The sequence below is a fragment of the Aulostomus chinensis genome, chromosome 13 (assembly GCF_037954235.1).
Source record: "Aulostomus chinensis isolate RoL2024-O1b breed Wild chromosome 13, RoL_Achi_v1.0, whole genome shotgun sequence".
NCBI classification, from domain to species: Eukaryota; Metazoa; Chordata; class Actinopteri; order Syngnathiformes; family Aulostomidae; genus Aulostomus; species Aulostomus chinensis.
Genome location: NC_141332.1, coordinates 8805691 through 8832432, shown reverse-complemented (window position 1 = coordinate 8832432; position 26742 = coordinate 8805691). Strand labels below are relative to the sequence as shown.

The 26742-nt window shown below is 40.7% G+C and overlaps 1 protein-coding gene across 2 annotated transcripts in view; it reads left to right on the top strand.

Moving 5' to 3' along the window:
* tenm1 (teneurin transmembrane protein 1) overlaps window positions 1-26742 on the top strand; it is a 202405-nt gene that overhangs the window by 42372 nt on the left and 133291 nt on the right. For both annotated transcript variants that reach the window (XM_086223045.1, XM_086223046.1), the window contains exon 4: window positions 24836-25079. In XM_086223045.1, the coding sequence (XP_086079171.1) occupies window positions 24836-25079 (244 nt within the window). The remainder of the gene's footprint in view (window positions 1-24835; window positions 25080-26742) is intronic.

Here is a 26742-nt window from a genome sequence, read left to right as displayed (position 1 = left end):
TGAAAGCAACATTTATCACAGATGTACAGTAATTAGAGCTCATTATACTAGGAATGCAGCTTTGGATCCATCATAAAGGTATAAAGCATGTTCTGATATTTAAAGTTGAATTCTGATATATTTCAAACTGGGCTCTATTGTGAGGTTTGCCGGGATTTATAGGGACTAAAACTCTTAGCTTTGGTACTGGTTATTTATTTTAGTTATTTATATATTGTATAATACGCTTAATACAGAGTTTAAGGAATCAGTCAGTTTTGTTGGCACGTAAAATGGGGTGGCACTGAGGAATAAAAGACTCGCCCACAAATCCTTGGGTTCCAAAGCACAATGCTAATCAAACTCCAGGGTGCACTGACACTCTTGGGAGAGAAGGATGATTGAATATTAATATAAGATTGGCTGGAGCGACATGTTTTTGTACATTTTGATGACTTGGTAATGCTCTTGTACCCCCTGAAACGTTAAACCTCCTGCTGGTGTGTACATCCTCTATCTACACAGATGGCCAGGTCTCACTAGATGATGCTGTATTTATAAGCTTGCTACAAAAATAAGTATAACAAACATGAACGAGGGCTAATATATGTGGACGTGATCAGCTTATTAGCAGTTTTTGCACCGTACTCAGCCTCGTAAGCATCTAATTTTCATCAAAAGCAACTGATGTAATGCGCTCATGTTGATTCATCTGCACTTTCAGTATGGCACTAGCAGGACTAGCACCACCAGTGGCTAGCTATCACTACTAACATTAATTCTCGCTCTGTCTGACAAAGGTACTGGAAGCCCCAGAGCAGATTGTTCAGACAGTTGGGACTCTAACTGCTGTACTGTGTCCTCTGGTAGTATCTGCTGCTCCTGTGCGTGTGGGGGGAGGTTTGTTCAACCCTTTAATCCATATTTGATCAAGTCAGGCAATATTTGGTGCTAAAAGACCTTAGTTTTTTCTGACTCATACATATTGAGGGCACCAGTAACTGAATTACTAAACATACCCCAGACTGGGAAGCATGGCTTTAGAGGGTATATGCCGTTAGTAATTTCATTGATTTTACTTATTAACTGAGGATGTTAAGCAGTCATGAATATGTAGGTAATTAAAATGTACCTAAGTTGAAAGACAAAGGGAAAAAAAAGTTGTGATAAATATTTTCCAAAGAATATTTAAAGCTATTGTCAAATATGGTAGTTGTCCACAGTTGAAAATACCTACAATACGTAGAACAGAATAACTTTGGACACAATTGCTTGTATAAAAAAAAATCACAGGCTTTAGTAAGTTTTTTTTTTTTGTTGCTGCAATGCCAGTGTTGAGATATTAATTACAGAGAGAATAAATGTGCTGGACAGAGTGTAGAATGCAGAGGGCATAAAAAGTTCAGTCAGGTCAAGCATTCAGGGAAAAGCTTCATTATCTTAATGATTTAACTCCTAATGCCTCTGCAAGTCCTAGAATGAATGCTTGGTTTCTCTAGCGTAGCTTTGCACCTGACCAACCAATGTTCATCAGTCGATAAAGAGAATATATATTGTCTTATAAGATTCCAGAATATTGCTGTGGCTGTGATTTTAAGGTTGCTGTGCAGTGGCAATGTGTTTTGGGTTGTATTGGCGTTATATCTTGTGCTGCATTTAAAAATGAAATGGATGAAATGCTTATTTATGTGTAAACCACTGTTAAAACAATTAGACATTATGATTTGAATTTATTTGTAATTATGAAATAGTTAATTCCCCTTATCGCATTCTTCCCAGAATTATGCAGGTATAAGTGAAAATATGCATTACAGGTAAGGCTTACACTTTTTCAAGAAAACGATGTTTGACTGAAAGCAGACTCTGTTCAATAAAATTAATTGCAAATCAGTTTTTTTCTCAATTTTTTTTAAAGGTTCAGACACCTCTTCCTACCTGCTAAGATGTCATGATATTGATGATCTGATCAATGTGGTTTTGCTCAATAGACCTACATATTTTATTGATGAGTGGCCAGGATCTTTATTTACCTCTGAAGGTACCTTTATCAGATGCTGGCTTATATTAGGGACAGGTCTTTACTTTGAATTCTCTCTGCATGGTAAGAATTTTCCCTCATAATTTAGAGTGAGCATCCTCTTGTTTTTGAGATGTACTCCCACTGTATTGGAGGAGGGCTGGCAAATACGAGGAGGACAAGAGGAATGTGAGACGAACGTGAGGGGTGTTGGCACTTGGTGCATTTTATTTTTCTCCTCTCTCCCACAGTCTTGTCCTTAGTTTTACCTTGCCTCATTTTGTTTTCCTCGACAGTATCTTTTGCTTGTTTGTCTCAGCCACGCCTACAGCCATGACATGAGACCTGACTTTTAATTGACTGCTGGCTTGTGTTAGTGGAAATACAGAAGTCATTCAATTTAAGAACATCGACCGGTGAAGGTGAACTACCCGGTACATGGAAATTGAAAAAAAGTCATCACAGTTTAATTATGAAATGTTTTTCAATGTTCTACCCTATATTTTGTTTTTGTTTATTTTTAATATAATTTTATTGTTTCGTAAGGTCCTTCAATTACAAATGAATCAAATATGCAACAGAAATTTCAAGGTTTGCATTTACGTTTGTTCAACAGTACAGTACAAAGGAAGCAGGCCAGAGATGCAAGATTTTATTGTTCTTTTAGTGACAAGGCTCCCAGGGTTTTCTTATTATTAACATAAATGCACCGCTCCAAAAAAATGTCCAAGCCACAAATTGTAAATTCATCACCCTGACAGACAAGGCATGAATAGGAACACATCTAAAATGCCTTCTTCTTATTTTTCTCTGTCTGTATGGGGGAAATTCATTTATGTAGATGTCAAAACTAAGGATTTAGGGAACTTTTAGCATAAATAGTTTCAGGGATTCAAGGTCACAGTACACAGACAAATAAATATATTCAAACTATGGGTGGACAAAGGCTTAAAAGCAACATGTGGTTGCTTGACAAAGGACACAGAGCTGGTGGCAAAGCTTCTGCAGAAAGTTCTGCATCTGCAACTGGATGGCAGGTGGTTTAGACACAGGCAGGGGACAGGAGGTATGTTCAAGGTTGTGTACTATAATGAAGTATACATATGAACACAACCATTCTGCTAGCATGCTAGACTCCCCCTGCTAGAAACAGAGACTATTCAGGCCTCTAAGAGCTGCCTAGGAGCTTGTCATTTCACATTAAAGTAGCCTAGCATTGCTGCTTTCATGGATTTCATCCCCACTGGACAGCAAATGATATATTTATGTATAGAATTGAGATGGGAAGCAGACACGCTTGTCTGCTCATCCTCATCCCACATTAGCTTTTATGTGTGGACGTGTGCATATGCATGTGTTTGTGTGTGTGTGTGTGTGTGTGTGTGTGTGTGTGTGTGTGTGTGTGTGTGTGTGTGTGTGTGAATACATGTGTGCCCCTGTGAGGCTATGTTAGTCCCTTGCTGGTACAATGCATTTCCATTATAAGGCATATGCCACCCTCTGTTATGGTGAGCTGAGCTGTTGGCTGTTACTGTGACTGTCACATCCATAGAGGGGTGGGGGAATGGAGGGGGTATGCCTGTTTAGATGCCACCAATTTCTTCTCCATGCATGGGCCTCACACACATAATGCATGCACACGCACACACCCACACAATGGATAGATTTATTAAAGCGTGTCAGGAAAGTGCAGGCTTCACATTTCAGCAAAATGGACCCATTTGGCAGGAGAACGACTACACCTCCCTCCACCCCCACCTCCTTTTTATTTTACCTACTTTCTCCTCCCACCCCACCCTTCCAGCAGGGGCATGCCAGCCCACTCAGGCGAATCCGGAATGGCACCAAATACATGTTTCTGTCACAAGCTTCGTGTCAGCTTTTTTACATGAGCTGGGGAAACGGGGAAAGAACAGGTCATTCTGACAGTGGGAATCGCTCTGTGTGGTTCTTAAATGTTTTACTGCCTTAATGGGCCTCCAGAAATAGATGCTGTGCTAATGTCCTCTGACTCTAGGAATAGGGGCCAGAATATGTGTGTGTGTGTGTGTGTGTGTGTGTGTGTGTGTGTGTGTGTGTGTGTGTGTGTGTGTGTGTGTGTGTATGTGTGTGTGTGTATTTGTGAGCCTGGGAATTTGTGTAAGGGTGCACGCATGTCTGTTTGTGTCTGCGGCTGCTGGTCTGTGTGATTCAAATGGGCTTAAGTGAAGGATTCTCGCATGCAAATTAAACCACTTAAATCTGGGTCCTTTTTCCCTCTATCTCAAAGGACACCCTATTCTCTATTTAGAGCACCACTTTGACATCAGCCCTATGGAGGCAAGGGCCTATGGGACTTTGCTCTTAAGTGATGCACTATAGACTATAAGCAATCATCCAGATTTGCCTTATACAATCTCTCATCCTTCGATATCCGCAACAAATCTTCAACAAACTCCTTTCCTGGTGCAGACACTCAACATAACCTATCACCCAGCTTGAGCATTAAGCATTACCTTTTGAAGAAGTGTTCAATATCGTGGGATTCCTGGCATTCAGCGCTTTCAGACAGCAGTTGCTGTTTGAGAACAGTTAACCATCTCCCAGCATGGTTCCTCCTCTCCAGACAGACTCTGACTTAGAATATTGATCTCTCTGTTAGCTGTATCCTTACCCTTCAGACAATCCATACTAAATGTATTAACTGTGGAGAGAGCTACAATGTCCTCTGCAGCTAATCATATTAAAGCTTCAGAGAGAGGTATCTTTAAAGAAGAAGAAGCCCATTTTCAGGGCAAGAGTGAATTGTCCAGCCCAGAGGAAGGGGCTGCAGTGAGCAGTATCAAAAAGTGAGCATTAGTGATGCATGAAGAGGCTTTTACGTCACCTGAATCCGCATGTTCACATAAATTATCCACGCACTATCCACCCGAAATAACTATTTTCTCAAGTCATAGATCCACACTGGCAGACTAGAGTTTTTGTAAATGTTACTTTCTATTGTGAACTGTGCAGCTTAATCTGCTGCTGTCCTGATTGTGCTCCTGATGCACCAGTGCATTGTTTAGGGGAAGATGAAGCAATGTTCAGTTTGTTGTGTAGGGCTGGCAGAGCTCCTGCAGAGGACAATGTTCTTCTTTTTGTATGATGAAGCAAATCTTTAAAAAAAAAAACCTTTTCATCATAAATATTACAGGACAAAGAAGCTAAAATGTCCTGAGGAAATAGATTTGGGTGTTTTTCTCATGAAATACATTAAACAGCTCTGAGGAGCACGACTTCTTGTTACTCCCGTAGGTGCAAGAGTGATGTCATCTTCTAATTTGTGTTTGACGAAAAGTCAAGCTTAAAATGTCTTCATTCACATTTCTGGAAATGCCATTAAAATTTTCTTCATGAATGATGTAATATGTCACCCACTTGTGATCCGTCCATTCTTACTGTTTATTTACCTCCCTCACATCCTGTGGTTAACCATGGGGTTCAGGGACATAACGAGTGGGCATATCAGAAGATCATGGAGGATCATCTCAAAAATAAAAAGTAATGCCTGTGTGGGTTTACACAAACATCTTTACATATGTTCTTGCATATTTATGAGGATACACCTAGAATATTATTTTATTATCTGCCTCTCTATTTTTCACCAGTGACACGTCTCTCTCTCTCTCTCACACACACACACACACACACACACACACACACACACAAAGGTTAAGTAAAACATTCTATTGACTTTCATTCATATGGACAGGGTTAATCCTAACCCTAACCCTAACCCCTAACCAATTGATGCTTAACCCTAATCTTAGCCTAACCTCAAGTCAGACCTTAACTCTGCCTTGAACCAGGGACTCAGAGATTCTGTTGTGCTGTGTTACAACCGTTCTTTGGTTGCAATGAGGACTAGGGGTCCTGATTAGGTGACAGTTTATGGCAGAAAAGTTCTCCAATAGGTAAGAAAAACCAGGTACACTCACGCACATACACACCAACGTCACTGCAGGAATCATATAGGAGAGTAGCACTGATTGTTGAGTGGAGCAATCAAAGGCTTTGATGCTAATCAGAGCTCTCTGTCCTGCCAGTATGGGAAGATGGTAGGAATATAGAATAAAGGAAAAGCTTTTATAGCAGATGCCCTATGCCTGACTGATGTGATTGCTCGCCTCATTCACTTGGGAGCAGGGGATAGAAATCAGCCTTGAGCAAGGGGATAGGACTGTAAATTGGCTTGTGTGAGCTCTTAATGCAGTGCCACGTGTAATGAGCTTTGGATTTGGGCTCCCATCATGCATAAAGTTTTCTGTCTAATCTGCTAAATACTTTGTGAACCATTCATTACATTTTAGGGGGTTAATTCCATGCTGTTACATCTGCAGAGATGACAGTTGTACTTTGTTTGGCTGGATCCCCTGCATACTACTCCTACATACCTGTGCCGATTAATGCAGGAAACATAATCCTGGCGCACAGCTCCTCTCTTGGTAGGGGGCTGCCAGTGTTGTGTACCCACTGAATGTTCTCTGAGCATGTCAATATTCATGTCTGCCCGTCTTAGTGTTTGCCAGAACATTTTGGTTCATAGATGCTTATATGGTTTTTTGTACCTGGTTATGTTTATCTGTATGTGTGTACAAAGAAGTCTCTTGACAATCCGACTCCATTGAGGTTTTTGATTTAGCATCTGTCTGAGTGTGTGTGGTACCGTCGCTTGCCTGTTCGTTGACAGGCTGTTGTTCGGCCCTCTGATAGACAGTTCCATTAAATCATGTCGCAGTGGTAACCTGCCGTGACAGGACGCCATTGCCTCCTTGGGATTCCTCAATCAGAGTCTCTCATGCGCTAAACGAGGAAGTAAACATGCTAAATTGTCTGTTTGAGATCAAGTGAAGAGGCTGTCTCAATTCTGAGTGTATGATGCTCCCAGAAGTTAGATTCCCTTTTGAAGCAAACTGTGTTACATCATGTAAAAAAACAGGCAGGAGCCATCATTATTGCTGAAATAGAAACCATATCAGTGTCTGTCATAGACTCTGATATGTGCTCTGCATAGTGACATTTGCATACAAATATGGACAGCTATGCAGGAAAAATGGTGAGGTATTATGTTGCAGAATGCCACAATCTCACATAACTGTAAAGTGAACACAATGTCTTCACCCCATGTTATAAGGTTGTGGCATATTATCTGTCAAAATTATGTACTGGCAATATAGTCTCAATAGATATCAAGGTCCTTTGTAATAATGGACACACAAACTCCCTGGTAATGTCACGCAACGGACCGCAGTGTTATTTAGTTTGTCTGTGTTTTGTAATTTTTTTGTAACACTTCCTTCTCAAAAATGTCTAACCAAGTTTCTTCCGAAATGTACATTTTTCACCGACAAAGCAGTCCTGATCATTGCTCCACCCCCTCTACCAAGGTGAGGAGCACTGTGGACAAATTGACGCTTCCCCTGTCACGCATGGAATTGGTCACAACTTTACACCTGTGGGTCAGGAGTAGGGAGGTGTTGGTATGACTTTTTAATGTTATGATAACCTTGGAAAGAAATACCACAGAATCACAGAAATGAAGACCCTTTTGTATTGTTGATTGTAAAATCTGGCTTTTTAAAACATAAATAATGTATCTGTTTACAATTGAACACAATAATGTTTGCTTTAAACAACATGGAACATTTATTTGGAACCATTAAACATTTTAGGCCAATATTTATAATATTTAACTTATAAATGTGAACAATTTTTCAAATTCATTGATTACTTATGTGATGATTTTTTTAATTGGGTGGACACTGGAAACAGATAATGATTGTTTCAAGGTTGATGCACCACACACACACACACACACACACACACACACACACACACACACACACACACACACACACACACACACACTTCCCTGTACTTTTATCTTTTTGAGGACTTTAATTGATGTACCCAAAACCTAACCATGTCACTGGCTGCCTGGCCCTATAAACTTGACCCTAACCCTAACATAACCTAATTGTGACCTCGACCCTAAAACCAAGTCTTGACCTTCAACCGGCCCTTTGAAGGTGTGAGGACAAGTTAAAATGTCCTCACTTTCCAAAAATGCCTCACTCTGTTGGTTAAATGTGTAGTATATCCTTCAATATGTAGCAAGTACAAGAACTCACACGAACACACACACACACACACACACACACACACACACACACACACACACACACACACACACACACAATACACACACACACACACAGTGAGTTTATTTTTGATGGATGGTGTATCAGTTTGCATGGAGCAGATTGCACCAGACAGAAAGGCATAGTGGATCCAGGCAGTTTTCAACATAAAACACCATGTGCATACTCCTTTTTGCCAAAACAGAGAAAGCATAGAATGCAGCCCTAAATTTCATGTTAAAATGATAGAAACACAAAAACTGAGGGACAACCCCTCACGTAACCAGGAACTGAGCAAGTGTATAAAGCCGGACAGGCAAAATGCCACACGGCTGAGATCCTGGTGGTGGAAATTTGCCCTGCACTTAAGACAGAGGTGAACAGTGTTGCAACCTGTATAAATATGTATTTCTTCTCCTGGCAGATTAGATGAGTCATTTGTCAAAAGCTGCTGTTGCTAACCCCACACAACTAACCTTAGCTTACTTGTAATATTTGCTTTGCTGTGCTAACCATGGTGCTGTTGAAGCATAATGTTATGTCTTTTATTTAATGTTGCTTATCTTCAGTGCACAAAAATTCACTCAGCTCATGTTATCTGCCTCAACCGCTAAGCTAAAGTTAATTAATAGGGGAAGGGGCCATGCAAACTTTGCAAGCGACCAGGGTACTTCCTCTTTGAGAAGTAGCTGATACTGTGGTGAAGGTCAGACAACAAATCATTGTAGTTTTGATACTGTACCATTGCATTTTAAAATGCAGTATACCATGCAGCTTGGCACGGTGGTGCAGTGGTCAGCACTGTCGCCTCACAGCAAGAAGGTTTCGGGTTCAAGCCCTGGCTTGAGCATGGGGTCTTTCTGTGTGAGTCTCCATGTTCTCCCTGTGCCTGCGTGGGTTCTCTCTCTGTACTCTGGCTTCCTCCCACAGTCCAAAGACATCAAGAGGGGACGAGGCTGATTGATACTCTAAATTGACTGTAGGTGTGACTGTGAGTGTGAATGGTTGTCTGTCTCTATGTGTTGGTCCTGCGATGGACTGGTGACCTGTCCAGGGTGAACCCCGCCTTTCACCCAAAGGCTGCAGGGATAAGCTCCAGCCCCCCCGTGAACCTTAACAGGTAAGGGGTAGAAAATGGATGGATGGGTATACCATGCATCCTTAGCCAGGAGTTTCACCAGAAGGACTTCATCGGGCTTCTCCCCCCACTTCCCTTCTCCCCAAAATGGGTGCCCAGAATGAACAGAGGGGGGGCTAATACAGCAACCGGTACACACACCTTCATCCAGCTTCATCCAGCTTCCCATCCATAGACATGACCCAGTCAAGCCAGAGGTGACATGAGAGCCTAACCCCCACGTGTTAGTAGGTGACTCAATAGACTGCTGCATTAAGGTCCACATTTCTACATGGATATTGATGACATATGACAGAGTGAAAGAACTGAGTTTGAGGAATAGTCTTTTAGATTTAGGAGCTGATTAATTTGGCAAAGGTGTGCGATCCAAGTTCCCTCTACTTTATGATGCATCATTACAGCTACAGTATGGTTTGATTTCTTTCTACACAGAAACCAAGTATTTCCCTTACCACTGTCCCAAGGTGCTTGCTCACGGGGATTGTTGGGTCTCTTTGCACTGCATCGGAAAAAGACCCTAATGTAACTCTGTTATAAATTGGTGCAACACAAGTATATCTGATTTGAACTGAGCTGGGGTGTTAAGGTTAGGAAAACACTGTAGCCTGGTTAACGTGAACCCAACACTGGTCAGCCATCACAAAATCTAGTTTGTTGGGCCCATCAAGGCCACACCAGCCTCCTAGCTTTGACTTTTCCACATTTAAACAACATACACCACCAACCATTGTATGAAAATGAAACCGCAATTTTGGGCTTCCAACAAGGGATGGACTTACTGTATGCTTTTACATTCTACCATATTACTTGTCATTACCGTGTGATGCATTGAGAATTGATAGTACTCATTTCATGTGTTTTTGTGAGACCAGACGGGAAATAACAGAAATGTTTCCAGAAACCTTTTGGCGGTTTTCTGATCGTTGCAATTAGTTGTGCAGACAATTATTCTCAGATCCCTCCCAGTGACAGCACCGTACTATTGTTACACAAAGACTATGCAATAGGAAATGCATCATCTTTGATGACTATTCTAATTAATGAGTCGTGCATTTACGAATTCTGTTTGTTGTTATGAATCTTCCTGCAGATTGAGGCTGAGTCTGCCTAGGAGCTGCCTGGTGAGAAAACACTGAGTGGATTTTGAAGAGGTGTTGAGTGCAGGGGATGATGGCTCTGCTTGTTCCTTTTAAGGTTATTTTCAGCTGCAGACCTGCAGGGTGTGTATGTGGTGTGTGAGTGTGCAGTGTGCGTGTCAGGGTTGTGTTTTAATTAGAGAGACAGGAGTGTGTCCTTGGGCTGCCGCAGAGGGTCAGGAGAACCTGGTAGCCTGGGAGTGGCGGGGACAAGTCTGGCGGGCCTGCTAAACACCCATTACCCAGATGCCTTGATGCACTCAAGACTGCACACACTCTCACACACATTAACACACAACCACACGTTTGCGTCCTGGTCTTGGCGTCATTCCTGTTGGCCATTGATACCATGGTAAGTGAGTAGCCATCACCTCTATGTGTTCTATGGCCTTGTCTTGCCTCTGAATGCAAAATTACCACTGGCACTTCTCAGGAGAGGTGGACACAGGCAAGGAGAGGTGACCATATTGAGAAGTGCAGGAGGTGGAGTGGAAGGAGCACGTTGAGGTGGAGAGGGAGATGAGGGGAATTGAAAGAAGAAAAGGTTGAGAGGGGAGAGGGAGGAAGGATCTGACATTTATGTTACCGGCCAACAGAAAATGCCACTTCAGCCTGGCATCTCTCTTTCATTCTCTGTTGCTCTCTCCAGACTCACTCTGACCCATAGCTTGTATCCTACACTTATTTCCATACTATTCCTGACACCATCCATCGGTCAGTTCTCCTCTCATTTCCCTGCCTCAGCCTCTTCCCATTTTCATATGTCCACCATGTGACCTCTGGCTTTCATCCAGCCATTTCTTCCTCTCCCTCTTGTTATTTCCATATCCTGACCCTCACCTATGCCACATAACACCCAACTTTCGGCAGCTTTCCCCTCTGAGCTGTCTCTTCTCTGGCTCCCCTCCCATACCTGTATTCGCATCTCCTCTCTTTCCTCTGTCTGTCGCCAGCTAATCTCCTCCTCCCTTCTTCCTGCACACCTCTTGTGTGCCTTTCCTAGGTCCCAGCCGATGATGGGACTCATAAAGCCTCCCAGATGAGGCGATAGCTAATGGCTGTTGAATAATGCATGGAAGGCAGGATTTAGAGAGCCCAGTCTATTAGCCTGACCAAATACTCAGGGCTTTTATTAAAGACCAACACTTACAATTACAAACTACATTAAGGCTGGGGTCCTGTCACAGCTCCCCCTGTCTCACCATTCATCGCTGTCTCCACGGTTGTAGCCAAGGCAGAATATTATCTTTTGCTTTTTAAGATTTTATAGCCATGGGTCAACTGATCCTTTTAGAAGGGGTCACTGACAGCCTTTTCTGGTTTTTGTCTCTTCTTTTTTTTTACATGGTTGTGTCAAAGGTTAGTGACCCTTTTAGTCTCAGCTGTAACTCCAGGAAGAAATGAGGTGAAAACCAAAGGTGTCACAGTTTCACAGCGGATGGTTGGCATGAGAATGATGCACATAGGCTTTTTATGTCTCTTCTGCTTTTGGTGTTTGAGGCAGCTGTGTTCAGGTAAATAGGATTGAAACATATCTCTGTGTGCTGTATGCTATATATACTTGGCATCTTGTACTCCACTGCTAAAAAATTGTCATCGTCTTCTAGATTTAGGTTTTTTTTGGTTTGCAGTTGCTACTGTTTGTCTCATGATACATGAATGCCAATGTCTGGAAGAGTATGACGTACTAGTGAAAAAAATCATGACAAGTGTGTTCCTCAAGTTGCTTTCTTCTACCTGTCTATGTTTAAGTGCATACTTAGCCAACTCTCTTTCGTACCATATTGACCTATCTCCTGATTTAAGGTTGCTATGCAAGGTCTCAACCTCCATTTGCATACTAGATTTTGACACGTCTGCATATTTTGCCAAGTTTGCAGAGTTAGGTATTTGTGTGCCACAAAAATCTGTTGAGGTTTTCTTCAGGATGATGTTTAAGGATCAATCTCTGCCATGGCGTCAGCCCAAGGGTTTGGTTTTTATATGCTTACGGATGTTTAATCATGTCATTCATAGGAAACTTTGCGATACCCTGGCCATTATAGACAGCAGACAACATAAGCATCAGTAGCTTGATGTCAAAGTGAGAACTCTCAAACTCTGATTCACCTGAATATCCTCAGCCTTTCCTCCTCTTCAGACCTGTGAAGAAACGTGATTAGGCTACGTCTTATCACCAATGACTGGACGGGAAACAAACATCAACCTTGCTTACCTTACCTCTCTCTTGCTGATATTTATTTGGTCTGATCCTCATGCTGACCCTGCAGCAAACAAGCTTTCCTCAATACAACACACTCTATATATAATATTCCCTAAATGTCAAAGACTTTTAAACCCATCCATTTGCATTAAGTCACATACTTAAAAGCTTTCTCGCAAGCAAAATGTGCTCCACAGTTAATCTGCAGTATATTCACTTTTAAATGCAAGAGTGAAGATAAATATATATCAATATATGCTGGAACGGTAATAATTAATCTAAAAGAGATTGTATATATATATATATATATATATACACAATATATATATTTCATGTAGCATGTTAGGGGCCCAAAGTACTTGAGAATTTGGGAGGTAGACTATTTTATCTTATTTAATATATCATATTAATATATGTGAATATACAGATGTTTCCACAAGAAATTTCCAGGAAAACCATGATGGCAGCCTGGCCAATGCATGCCAGGATCGTGTCATGACCGTGCCAGGCCTGTGCATGTAATGACATCTTCCACGATGATGTAGTGAATGTGGGGCGGACTCGTAATGCCTCTTAGGGCTGTACGTGTAAACTCAGTTACAGTACCTTATCAATCCACCTGGTGCAGCAGTGAATAGACTTGAAGCGGTTTACTGTTTTAAAATTCAGCTGCTCTTAATGTGGGCTGATTATTATTAAATTACCTGATTATTCAGTCAAAAATATTTTTTGGGTTATTGTGTATATTATAAACCTTTGTGCTCATGAAAATTATAGCAATGTGATGAGGAATAGAAGGAAATAGAATGAGTCGAGTGATCATAGAGTAGTGGCTCACACTGTGGTGGTACTGTAGATTTCAAACTGTTAGAGCCAAAATAGTTAGTTTTAGATGTTGCTATAGTTTCACAATTCATAGAAACAAACTTTTTTATTTCAACACAATGACAATATCTTTTCAAGGAATAAACACCAGTAAAGTGAACTGATGAACATTTCCTTACATTGAGGAAATCATTTGAATTTGGGAAATTATTGTGTTAATGTTTTGTGCAAAAATGACAAAATGTGACTTGGAAATTAGTGATGCATGGATTGCAATCGCATGCACAGAGATCCGGTTTATGGCATCTGTGGGACAGGCAAGGAGGCTCATAAAATATTAAATCAGGACAGGTAATAATTGATTTAATTGGTTTATTTATTATAAAATCATTGTGTGTGTGTGTGTGTGTGTGTGTGTGTGTGTGTGTGTGTGTGTTTGCAATGCAAGCAATAGAAATGATAGCATAAAGCAAAAAAAAAAAAATCCCACCACAGCTAAGACATCTATGACAGTAACATGAGTGGGCAAGAGGACTCAGTTAATTCGGACTGGTGAGAGGATACTGGTGTTACTCGGAACGTAACTGTCAGGGTTTTTAGTTGTTGTGCCTCTGGATAACCAGTGACCTGACCTGAACAGTTCATTTATTCTTCAGTGCCAGTAGGCCTGAACATTCACACTAAACGTCCAATTAAATCCTTTATCCTGTAGCCTACACTGAATCTCCATAACGCACAGCATCTCCACTGTGGCTCACATAGGTGACAGTGATGCTGAGCGCTCCAGTCTGCTCTTTGGAGTCATTAGCCACCTGCGCCATTCATAGATTCTGTTTGTATCTAAGAGAAAATCCCAATATTCAAAAATATTGGTGTATCTGGGAACTTCTTGTTAAACGCTTACACATATTATGTCAAAGAAAAAAAGAGATGCAGTTATTCAACTTTTGTGACAGTGTCCTAACAGCCTCAGTTCGTATTGATTATGTGCAAGCCTGTTGCTCTAAGAGATGAAACTCTTGATTTTTTGCTGTGGATCATGTACGTCAACACATCCACTCATGTCTTTCACTGACATTTTTAACACTAAAGGAATTGCAGTCTTGTTTTTGATCACGTCTGTTGTTTGAGCAGAGCAAGGGAGATATCAGCTGATGGTCGAGAGACATCCAATCTTTTAATAAGCAAGCAAGCTGATGATGCTTTCCTCTGTGGAAGATTAAAAGCAGAAGAGAGTGACCAGTCATTGATGATTGTCAGCCATAATAATATTCCTTTATGGGCTTTTCTCCTGATCAGATGTAATAGTACACCATGTTAACACACTCTGCAGTGAGTATTTCCATTTAAACCACAGACATCAGCTGATGAAGTGGCCCCGTTGCTAAGGACACTTTTGCGTACACACCAGTGATGCCCATCACAGATTTGATTGTGGGGGATGTGAGATGTGTTGGGATGCTCCATCAAGTGACTACAAAAACATTGAGTTATATGCTAAGGAAGGTGCTGCAGGAGGAATGTGTTGTATCATCCCCCACAAACTGTAAGCATCCCTGATCCTTCAATGTTAATGTTGTATGATATATACATACATAATATCTCATATCTCCAACTTCCAAGTTGCTACCAGTCTGAATGGGGCCATCTTGCCTGAGAGAGTAGGGTAAGCATCACTGCCAAGAAGCACATAGTTGGTTTCTTTTTGTCTAAAAAGTGTGTTTTCTCTCCTTGTTGACTTTCTCAGTGCAAGAGATCCACTAATTGTCTTGTTTTCCTCTTCACCTATCAAAGCAGCTACTTGAGCTCCAAGGGCAGCAGGAGCCTGGGGAAGGGGAGAGCAGGTCCCAGAGAGAGAATATGAAACTTTTATGGTGTAGAAAGAGTTGATCGTGGGGGGTCTCCTAGAAATTCTGATTGCATCTCTACAGCTGTATACTGATATGGACATTAACGAATGACTCAAAAATATATGAGTGTGTGTGCGCGTGTGTGTGTGTGTGTGTGTGTGTCTGTGTGTGTGTGTGTGTGTGTGTGTGTGTGTGTGTGTTTGTGTGTGTGAGCATATACTGAGACAGTGGAGGACTGCAGTGTCTTATCTTTGTTAACAGTATTCCTTTGTCTCTCTGGAGGCGCAGAAGGAGCAGAGGGCAACTGCAGTCTGATGTGGGGCATCTGTTCCCACATTTGTTCAGCTTTGCCTGATGTGTGTGACTTCGAGAGAGAGAGAGAGAGAGAGAGAGAGAGAGAGAGAGAGAGAGAGAGAGAGCTACACGGCGCAAAAGCGTTTTCGGGTGTGCATTGTGATCGGTGTGATAGGTGTGGTTGGTGGAGTGGAACGGCAAGGTGTTGTTGGGATAGAGGGCAAGTGCCGACTTGTCATTGGTCTGTGTTAATGCTGACCTGGGGCAGAGGCTGCAATCACCTCATTGACCGCAAGATGGCTTCCTGGCGTGTTTGCAGGTGGTGGTGAAGACACATCTCTGTCCGCTCATTCCCTCCCCTTTTTCTTCTGCACATTTTGTATCTCTATATTTTACTCCACCATCTATGATGTTCCTGTCCGAATACCAAGCAGCTGCTCTTCCTTCATGCTTTCCTCACGTCCTCTTGTGCACAATGAATATTTACATCTCTCTGAATGCTTCCCTTACAGTAATCTCAATAGGCACATTACGGACATAATCTACTCTATAATAAGTTTCTGTTTGGCCCCGGATGTCTGGTTATGATAGAAAGGGAGATGTGTTAATCACTCATTTACAGCACCAGCTTGTGAAGAGCACAACCCCATCACAGGTGACCTGCTTCTCCTTGAGAGGAGCCTCTGAGATACTGATCGAAGTTTCTCACGGCGAACCACCGGGAATCTGAAGGTGAGCTGAGGTAGTGCTAGTGGACTTCTTGAAGTTAAAAGTAGCACTGTAGATGTAATGGGAACAGAAATTATTGACTGGAGCAGTGTGGTATGGAAATAGTGTCTCTGGTGTGCCATCATGAGATGGAAAGCTTATAGTAGCCTGATTTATGACTACTGTAGAGAATTGAGTGGTTCATAAAGATTTGCCGCTGGCTGAGATGGAGTAATCAGTGAAGTGATCTGACTTTGGTGGATTACAATTCCAACGAGTTGTAAAGTCAGTTTCAATGCCTCAACTTTGTCTGTCAGACAATGCATGTGGAGGGAGTTATAGTCTCACTCTGGCCCTCTGTCAAGGTCATATGGATTAGAAATGATTGTGTTTCCAATACTCAGCTCGGCATGATGAATCATCACTTCATTCCAAATCGACACCAATTAAGAAGGTTTTGTTTATTCCGCTGCGGGACATGCTGTGGATGCCTGGAACAAACATTTTCGCCCCCTTTTCACAAGTAACGCTGTGGCATTATCATGGATTATTAAGTGTGAGTGTGTGTTTGTTTCTTGCCTGTTTCTTCATGCAATTTGGGGTTATTATATGTTTGCATGTGTGGACATATTGGCACGTATGTGTCTGCAGTCATGCTACTGAGTGTTTACTGTGTGCCGTACTCTGTTTGTGCCAGTGGCTTCATTTTCTGTAAGGCGTGCTATATGAAAAGTGAGGTTGTGGAGCCCAGTGCCAGAGCCAGTGAATTCATTTGCATTCATTCCACTGCCTGTCTCTCCTCAGAGCCCATTCTAATTACCAGCAGCTCAGGTCTGCTACAACACTGCGCATACACTCTCTCTCTCTCTCTCTATCTCTCCCTTTCCCTTTCTTTTGCATGCACGCCAAAAAAATGGACTGCTGGTGGTGCATTCCTGTAGCTTTGATACTACTCTCTCTTTTGCCTGCAAGGAATCTCTTCATGTTAGTTGGTTTGCTGTCATGCCCAGGCACTTTCTCCTATTTCAGTGATGGAGAAAATCTAGAGTATGCATGTGTGTACAAGAGGAAAAAAAGTCCCCCGTACTCTGTGTGTGTGCTTGTTGCAATTGTTTTGGGGTCGAGGGAGATGCAATGTGTGTTCATAGGAGACGGAGTAAGACAGAAGGAGGGAAGGAATCATGAGGCTTGTAAAAGATGAAAGTGTGCACTTATCACTGTAATGGGCATCATGGCTGAGTCTCAAACACCTTACCACGCCCTCTTCCCGCTGTAATGCAAATTACCATCATGCCTAATAAATCACATGATATCATGTCCCCAATGAGCATGGTCCAGAGCCTACATACACACGAATACATGCACATGAGGAGGAGAAAATACATGCACACACAAATCGCGACACACAGTCAATGGAAGGTGGCAGATCCAAGGTCAGGAATATCATGGCACTGCCGTGCTCAGCTGGCTGTCCTGCATATTCAACAACATGGCAATCCAGCCAAAATGAACGAGCATCAAATGAAGTTTGTGTCTGAGAAAAATCGGTTGCTTAATTGCAAGTTTTAATGGCATTAAAATTAGCACAGGATCGAAGGAGGAAGTGTGTTTCTGGAACTGGAGTGTGAGCTCCTGCAGTGAAGCGTTTGAGTGATGCTAAGCTCCTTTCTGTAGTACAGAGGAGTTAAACTCAGGAGGTTTTGCGCCATCTCCAGGGAAATGCTACTTTCAGAATCACCTGGAGCCTAAACATGATTGTGAAGTTGCTCTGGAGTTGTTTTTGAAGATGAGGGTACAAAACAAGCAATTACCCCAAAATGCTCATAGATATATTGTAACACACACAGACATACATGCACACACACACACACACACACACACGCACACACACACATGCAAGCACAAGTGCGAGCAAATGTGCGTGGTTGTGCACAAATGGCAGATGATGCATGGCTGCTAATTATCAGGCGCTGTATGAAAATCGACTGGGTTCCTTATGAGACTGGAGAGCAGTTTGAGCATTCGCTTTCATTTGTATTTTCTTGCTTTAATTGGACGATATGATTGTGTCACTATGTTAAATGGACTTCCCACCGTTTATCCCTGTGTCTACACAGACAAGTCGATGACTGTTTTTATTCTAATTGCTGCCTCAAAGCTTAATGTCATCAATGCAATTATCAGCGTTTCTGCCAGAACTGGTGTTTTCATCATCATTGTTAATGCTGTTCTAACCGATGTTATCGTCGTTAAATTTTCATCGCTGCCGCCGTCGTTGTTATCAGCAACAGCATTTTTATCAATGTCATCATCATCCGCATCATGATCATTAGCAATATTACCCCTTCTTATCATACATTCACTATTACTATTGTTATCGGTATCATCATCCTTCACGCCATTTTCACCAGAAAACTCAGCCGTAGTGGAACTTATAATATCTGATGAGATAATGTTTTATCTCTGGTCAGGAACTTTGTTAGACAAAGACAAATTATTTTGAGAGCCAGGTGGTCAGCCAGGCCAGAAACCTATCTCATCAGAAAAAATAAAGGAAGAAAAAAAGGAGCAAGTTCTAATTTCAGTTGTCTGACCTTTATATGGGGTTAATTATTTATTTCATCCAAGCAGAGCAGCAGTGGAATAAACTTTGTGGCAATTTAATGCAAGTCAATTAAGAAAGGAGATAGATGAAAAGCTATCCTGGGGGAAATTATTAAGCATTTATTTTTAGAGTGGGGTGGATGATGTGGTTTTAAGCTGGGCTTGGTTCAACTATAGTGTTAAATGTTCTTTAAAATGATCACACTCTTTCTCTCCACTCACTCTCACTCCAGGTTTGATATTGTTGGGGTCAGGCTCTATGGATTTTATATGGCGTTGCTGCAATAAGCGAAATTAACTCTCCAGTATGTGGCTGGCACAATAATGATGGGAGAGAGAGAAGAGGAGAGAGTAGAACCCTGCCTCAACACACACACACACACACACACACACACACACACACACACACACACACACACACACACACACACAAACACAAAGATCATGTGATCACATAGATCATGTTTTAGAAATGTTTGTTAGCACTTACTCTTTGTCATCATTGTTTAAATGTAAAAGTCGTTATATTTTGCTCATGAAATCTTAGAATTCCCTCTGTCCACTTACAAATCATCATGGAAAGGTGATGCTGAGCGTCTGGTGCACCAGGACATAAGAGTGGAACAGTTTGATCAGCTTGTCAAATGTTCATGAACAGGATTATTTTACGGAAGTGACTCATTTTTTTCCTTTTTATTCCCAAATTGCAGCATCAATGCGCAACTAAGCTGTGTGTGTGTGTGTGTGTGTGTGTGTGTGTGTGTGTGTGTGTGTGTGTGTGTGTGTGTGTGTGTGTGTGCGTGTGTGTGCGTGTGTTTTGGGTTTGTTTGTTTTTTTCAACATTACGACTGGGATAAAAAATTACAGGCTTTTGTACAAACCTAATGTTTGGGTCCATCTCACTTACAGTGATGCATTTTTTTAATAACTGTTGTTACCTGTTGTTGTTACCTGTTATACTTCCCCTAGTAAACCTGCTACAATCATTTCCCTCATAGCTTGCTTATGTAACCAAAAGCTGATGATTCCAGGAAAATATCTCATAAGCGACTTTCCCAAAGAGTGTTTTCTGGAGGGCTGAGTCCCAGAGGATGTTCTACACTGTCACGAATGTCATCTCGAGCTGGGTTGGTCCCTCCCCTGGCCTCAATCTCCTTCCCACAGAGTTGATTTGATGTTTTTGAACTCCTGGCTCGTCTGACAAATATTGCATGGCCCTTGTCCTACATGGCACGACCTATTTAGTTTCAGCCTGGAGCATCACAGCTTGTGTGTTTAGATGACTTTGTCTTGAAGAGAAGAGTGGAAGCATGAGTTTGAAGGCTTTTCTCTATTTATGAGTTTGTGTTAAAAGAGGGGAATTAAGTCAGTTTGTGGATCCTTGGGAGCAGAGACCCAAGTTGCCTGAGCTAAGCCTTCTAAAGCACCATCTGGCATCCCAGGCCCCCTATGTCACCCTACTCACCAAGATTACATTCTCCCCCTGGACCTCTTTTCCCCTCCCCTCTCCATCACTGCTGTCCACTTTCCCCTGCTTCCCTTTGTCCCTTGCCAAAAAACATCACAGGTGAAGTCGAGGTGACTTCCCCCACAGCTGCTATGACATGGGTTTTCTAAAAACTTTAAATTAATAATAAGGAAGAAATAATCAAAGACTTGAGAGGCGTAAATGATTAAGATATATTATTGTGGTTTTAATCAAAATATAAAAATCTCCCACTCCTCAGGTGGAATACACGGATCGATTGGAAAATGGCTGCTCTGAAGCTGAATGACGAATGATGAATATATTCTTATTTCAAACCTGTAAAAAGAAAAAAAAAAAGAGGTGCCAAGTATAATGGTGAAAAACCAAATAGTCTACACCATAAACTCATCAAGCAAATATCCATAACACAAATTAAAAACAGTAAGTTAAAAAAACAAAGACATGCAGTTATTCAGTCCCCTCCCTTTTTAAGTTATCTTCAATTGAAAAATACACACACACGCATTTTATATATATATATATATATATATATATATATATATATATATATATATATATATATATATATATATATATATATATATATATATATATAAAGTGGAAGTAAACCTTCATAGTACTAATGATGAGCATGTTACTATTACGACTACTACTCAATTTGTAAACCGTTCTACAAATTGATTCTATGGATACAGGACTTAGAGTTAAACATTACAGTTTCTAACTTTATTATGTTGTATACTAAGTCGACTGAGCCTATTTTCTGAACTGACAATGTTCAATGAAGTATGATTCTAATTTGCCAGAACCATGTAATTGTGTTTTAGATTAATAGTTGTTAATGTGGCACCTCACTTCTGTCCTGTGACTTGATTTACATTAACATAATAGGGTTAGAATTCTGCCAGATGGATAAACGCATCTCTGATGTTGAAATCTGCAAACAGCTCATATTTACATACATTACTTTTTTTTAATCACAATAGAAAAACACTATATTACATTTTTTGATATGTAACTCACCAAACATCTCATTTTGACAAATGTGAATTCAGGAAGGGTAACACAGCAAAAGTAAATACCTTTACTTAAGCGCTGTACTTTTATGTTTATTTTTGCTTAATTATTAATCCAACACAATTTTTAATTTGATTTAATTTTGTTCATTTTTTATCATTTTGAGTTCCTTTAAATGGACATTTTCCTTTTTTTTAACATCTGTCTCCTCATTAGAGTTTACTTTTCATATTACAACAGATTGTTACATTGTTGATTATATACATTTAGAACAAATTATCTTAATAGAACTACAAATATTCCACTGTACTTCACATTAGCTTTACTGCAGAATGGTTACATGTTAATTCATCAATAATGTTACTCAGATATAAAACAAGTCTGAATCCCAGACATTTGACACTTTAAATATATTTACTCATAATTGCTATTGATATGTCCCTGCTATATGTCTTATTAAAAACATATTGCACATATCTCACATCCCTGTTGTAGAGCATGCTTAATCTTTTTTTTACATTTCATATTTCTCTGAATATTTTCAATCTTTATATATTTCAGTTGTGTATTTACATATATCTTTGTATACCCCCCCCCATGCCTTTTTACTATTGTGCAAATGTAAGAGCTAGCAAAAAAGAACTAATGCACAGTATAGCTGCATAATGGAGTATTTCATAAATACATACAATTATAATTTGAAGCAATGAGTGTGTGATAAAATACGATGAATTTCTGGTGTTCCATCAGTAAAGAATCGAAAAAAACTAGAGTATTAAAAGATGATAAAGTTAGATGTATAAACAAGCAATAAGAAGTTGGCAAAATGTACAAATATTCAATTAAAACATATAGACATGAAGAAATGCAAAAATCAAAAGCATTTGCACAAATGGACATAGAAAAGTATGAAACAAATTAGTTGTGCATTTGTAAATAATGTGTGTATGTAAGATTGTAAATAAAATCTCCAGCTATTAAGTGTTTTTTCTTCAATATTGCAACTTTTACTTAAAATAAAAATCGTAGAAACACGACTTATAGCAGCAATTGGCCACGCTGATGCATCTTTGCAATATACACCTCTTACCCTGGAACAAACTTGATAGTGAATAAGTCATTTTCAAGTCATTCGATTTGACTTGAAAATGACTTCATCAGTGCCCTGAGCTCAACTGCCAAGCTCTGTGATTGTGAATGTTTTTCTAAACCATTTTTTTGTAAGAACTGCAAAAACACCTGAAACATCTCCAAATAAAACATGGAAGCAGGGGATTTCTGCCTGGACTCAAAGGACTCCCAGTTACTGATGAATCGGATAGACTGAAGTAGCGCTTTAAAGCTCCTGCTGCATCACAATGTAGCACTCTAAAAATGTTCTGTCAGTTCCCCCTAAGAGTGTCATTTTTAATTCTCTCATAGGTGGTTCAGACAAAAATAACCTCCTTCTTCCACATCCATTAGTTTAGATTAAACAGCACCTCCAGGTGATGACATATATATACATTTCCTGTCACTTTCCCAGCTCTCATACAGGAAGCTTCAAGCTGATAAGCTGTTAAAATCGACTGATTTAGTTAGGTGATAACAAGCAGGTTGTAATTCTGTCGGTTTTAGTCTCCTGGGAAAAAGACACCAACCACCAACCAAGTTGACACAGGGTTTATTATTCAACAGAAACATGTTAAGTGCTCTAAAAATATCACATTTTATGTGTGAGTGTGAAATGTGTATCATCCCAGATGGCCTAGAGCAATGAACAACAATAGAAGGAGCACAGTGTTTAGTGAGAATCCCCAGTCTGTTTCAGCAAAGCCATGAAATAAATATTTGCAAAGAGTAATGGTTTGTCATGAGTAATGAAGAGATTGTTTCATTGTGTCAGCATGCAGAGAATAGAGACATATTTTATTACAAGTGTTGGAGATTTGACAAAGACAATTCTGCCATGGCGGGAAGATCAATAACCGGTATTGTCTTTTGGGAGATGAAAAACAGATAACTTTGGTCAAACAGCTTTGTGACAGCAATCACAAAGTAATTTTGGAAGCATTAATGTCAAATATGCAGACATCGGCGCAAATGTCATCATGTCTGCAACTGTGACAAAGTTGAAAATGGAATGGGACAGATGGCATCATAGCTATATTACTGGGAAATGTTTATAGACCATTCACAGAGCTGTTCTTGTCCTGCAACACTAGACAATCTATATATCTTATAAATGTGACCATCATAAAACATAATGTCGAAATGACATGTCTGTTCAAGATGCAGTAATTATTAAGTGTGATGAGATCCGAACAATATGACTTTTTCTTCATGATGTGGAGAGATCTAGTTTTATGGAAATGTGGACGATAAAATGTCCCATAACGGTTTGCCTACAATATTCTATAAAGATGTTGCTTCCATTTTTTTTTATTTTACATTGAAGCTGATTTACAGATTCCTGCAACATGCAGGCAAAAGAAACTGTAAACAACTGAAAGAATTCTTCAGGCAAGATGAATAAAACCTGGTGGTGTCTACTATGTATTATTTGCACTTGAGTGTGGTAATCTCCCAGGAGGGCCACATATCCAGATACTAAATTTTCACTGACGTTTTGGCAGCAAATAGAGTTGTGGGCAAGTGTTATCTGTCTGCTGGAGTCTGGTACAACAGCATTCAGACAACTGTTACATTCATTGCAGATACAGCTGGACAGAGTTGGTCTTCTGGGACAAAATATCTGCTGTGTTCATAGAACCATAATGCAACCATATGGCTGGAGCTGTCCACCTAAACACTGATAACTGATGTCTCGGGACACTTGATGCGCACCCGTACATGTGTGACAGCACATAGGCAGCTGCTGTCACACATGAAAATACACAAAAACAAAGGGACATATTAAACAAACATATGCATGCACATTCCGTTCGGTAAAACTGTAATTAATCGGTGCTCACTGTCAGAAGACAGACTAAAGAGAGAGAAAGCGGGGGGCCAAAGCAGAAGAGTGATAAATGATGGATTGAGAGAGCTCCAGCTAGACCCCCAGGTTAGCGGTATGAGCGAGTTACAGCTGGCTAGCTCATTCCGCTGAGCTACATATCTCATAATAAACATCACATGGGTAGTTTAGGCTGGCGGCTGCAGATTAAGCCGGAGCTGTTCACTCTTTAAAGACTCACTGTTGCAGGCAGCCAAGAACCTATTTAAAGGGGAGCTGGAAGTGTATCAAAGCAGGTAGGAAGGGGAGGCACCGGGCAGGTGACGTTTTCAAGCTGATTTATGGCCCTAAATCAAAGTTGTAATAACAATAAACTGTCAACTAACACGTCGCTTTTATTTGTAATTTATGGAAGGGCACAGCTAATAATGGTCTCCCTTCTTCCTCCTCTGCTTTATTTCTGTCTCTCCACACAGAGCTGCCCAGCAGTCCAGGTGGCCAGTTCACATTTCGCCCCCTGCCCCCACCTCCCCCACCACCCCACGCCTGCACCTGTGCCCGCCCAGCACCCTACACTCAAGTCAGCCTGCAGAGGAAGACCATGCCCCCACGATGCCAGGCCAGCCAGGGCGTCCAGGGCGCGGACACCGGCTCGAGCACGGACCAGGCACAGCTACATAACAGTTGGGTGCTCAATAGCAACATTCCCCTTGAGACCAGGTAAGGAAGCACCACCAATTAAAAATTTTAACCTTTAAAGTTGTATTTTATCTTGTGCTTTTATTTGAACAAATGAGCAAAATGAGGTAAGATGATTTAAGAATTTGGAACAAATGGAGGGCTTCATTCCAAAATGCTTTCAGTCTGAAACGGTGGATATGTCATTTTGCAATGAAAGTCTTCAAATGAAGCGTGTCTTCAAGGCAAACCACCCTACTTCAACATGTCTCTTGATTAAAGACATTTCTTTAATCTCACAAATGAGGTTCATTAGATTAGAGAAAATTCTTTCATCAGGATTCGGAATTGGCAAACTTCCACAATTTTTGAGTTGAATGATTAAGGACGAATATGGAACTAAGGGATTTGTTAGGATGGACGTGTTTTGAACGTGGAGAGAAAAGTGGAACAATGCGCACACACACACACACACACACACACCTCTTGGGTATTATTACAGGACTTTGCACACCATCAAAGTCCTTGTGAATCTGTTTTGTTTTTTGTTTTTTTTAATTCTCTTATCCCCCCCTCCTGCTAAAAATCTACCAGGAGACCAAGATCCAAGATTATTCTTACTGAATTACATCAAACTCAGGAAAGAAATCCTCTTTTTAGGAATACATTGTGATTCCACTTCTGGTAACTGAAAACATTCCTTCAAATACTGTCAGATGAGACGTCAGAATTCTGTCCCATCAAACAGAATTAAGCATTTTCCTGCTGCATATGTAATAATTGATCAGAGAATTATTGAGGAGATTCTCGTTTGCAAGGCAGCTTTTGAGAAGCAGCAGCAAGGTGGAAAAGAATATGTTTGCATGATTAATGAGACCTCAGCGTGGCAGCTGAATTCTGGTATTAAGAAGATGAGATTGGCAGGCCGCCATGCCAGGAGAAGAGGTTTTAATAAGTTATGCATTAGGCCATAATTAGATCTTACCTCATTTAAAGGAAAGGAAGAATAAAATTACATTCAGTGACAATTTAAATTAATCATTGGACAGACATGAGCATCAGTGTAAAAGACTTGTCAGAAGTGCATTGTAATTACATTAGTTATCGATGTGTAGTGCAAAGGGAGAGAATAGTTGGGCTTGAACCCGAGACTAAGGGTGTGAAATATGAGCCAGACTCATCGGTACACCACAGAGTGTGCACATCAGCACTATGATGTCTTCTTTATATTATTTTCTAATCAAAACAATATTTGTGAAGCATTACCACAAAAAAACAAAAAAAAACTTGAGGGGCAGTATGGTTTGGAGGTTGTAGCAGGTAGGTAGCAGCAATGAGCATGTCCAAGTATCTTTGAGCAAGGTACTGAGCCCCTAATTGCTCCTGATGGCTCAGCTATGGACTGGTCACCCATCCAGGGTGAACCGCGTCTCTCGCCCAATGTCAGCTGAGATAGGCTTCAGCCCCCCCCCTCAACACTTAACGAATAAGCGGTATAGAAAATGGATGGATGGATAAAAAAAACTTGCTCCTAAAGAGGTGAAGATAATTTCCACAGTATGTTGGGTCATGCATTTCTGCAGTAAAACATTTTTGCATTTGGACTTTACAGTCAAATAAGTTTCATTTGATAGTGCACTATTAGTTCTGAACCATAAAATGTAATCATATTCATAGTCAATAGAAGAGTTTCCCCTCAAACCAT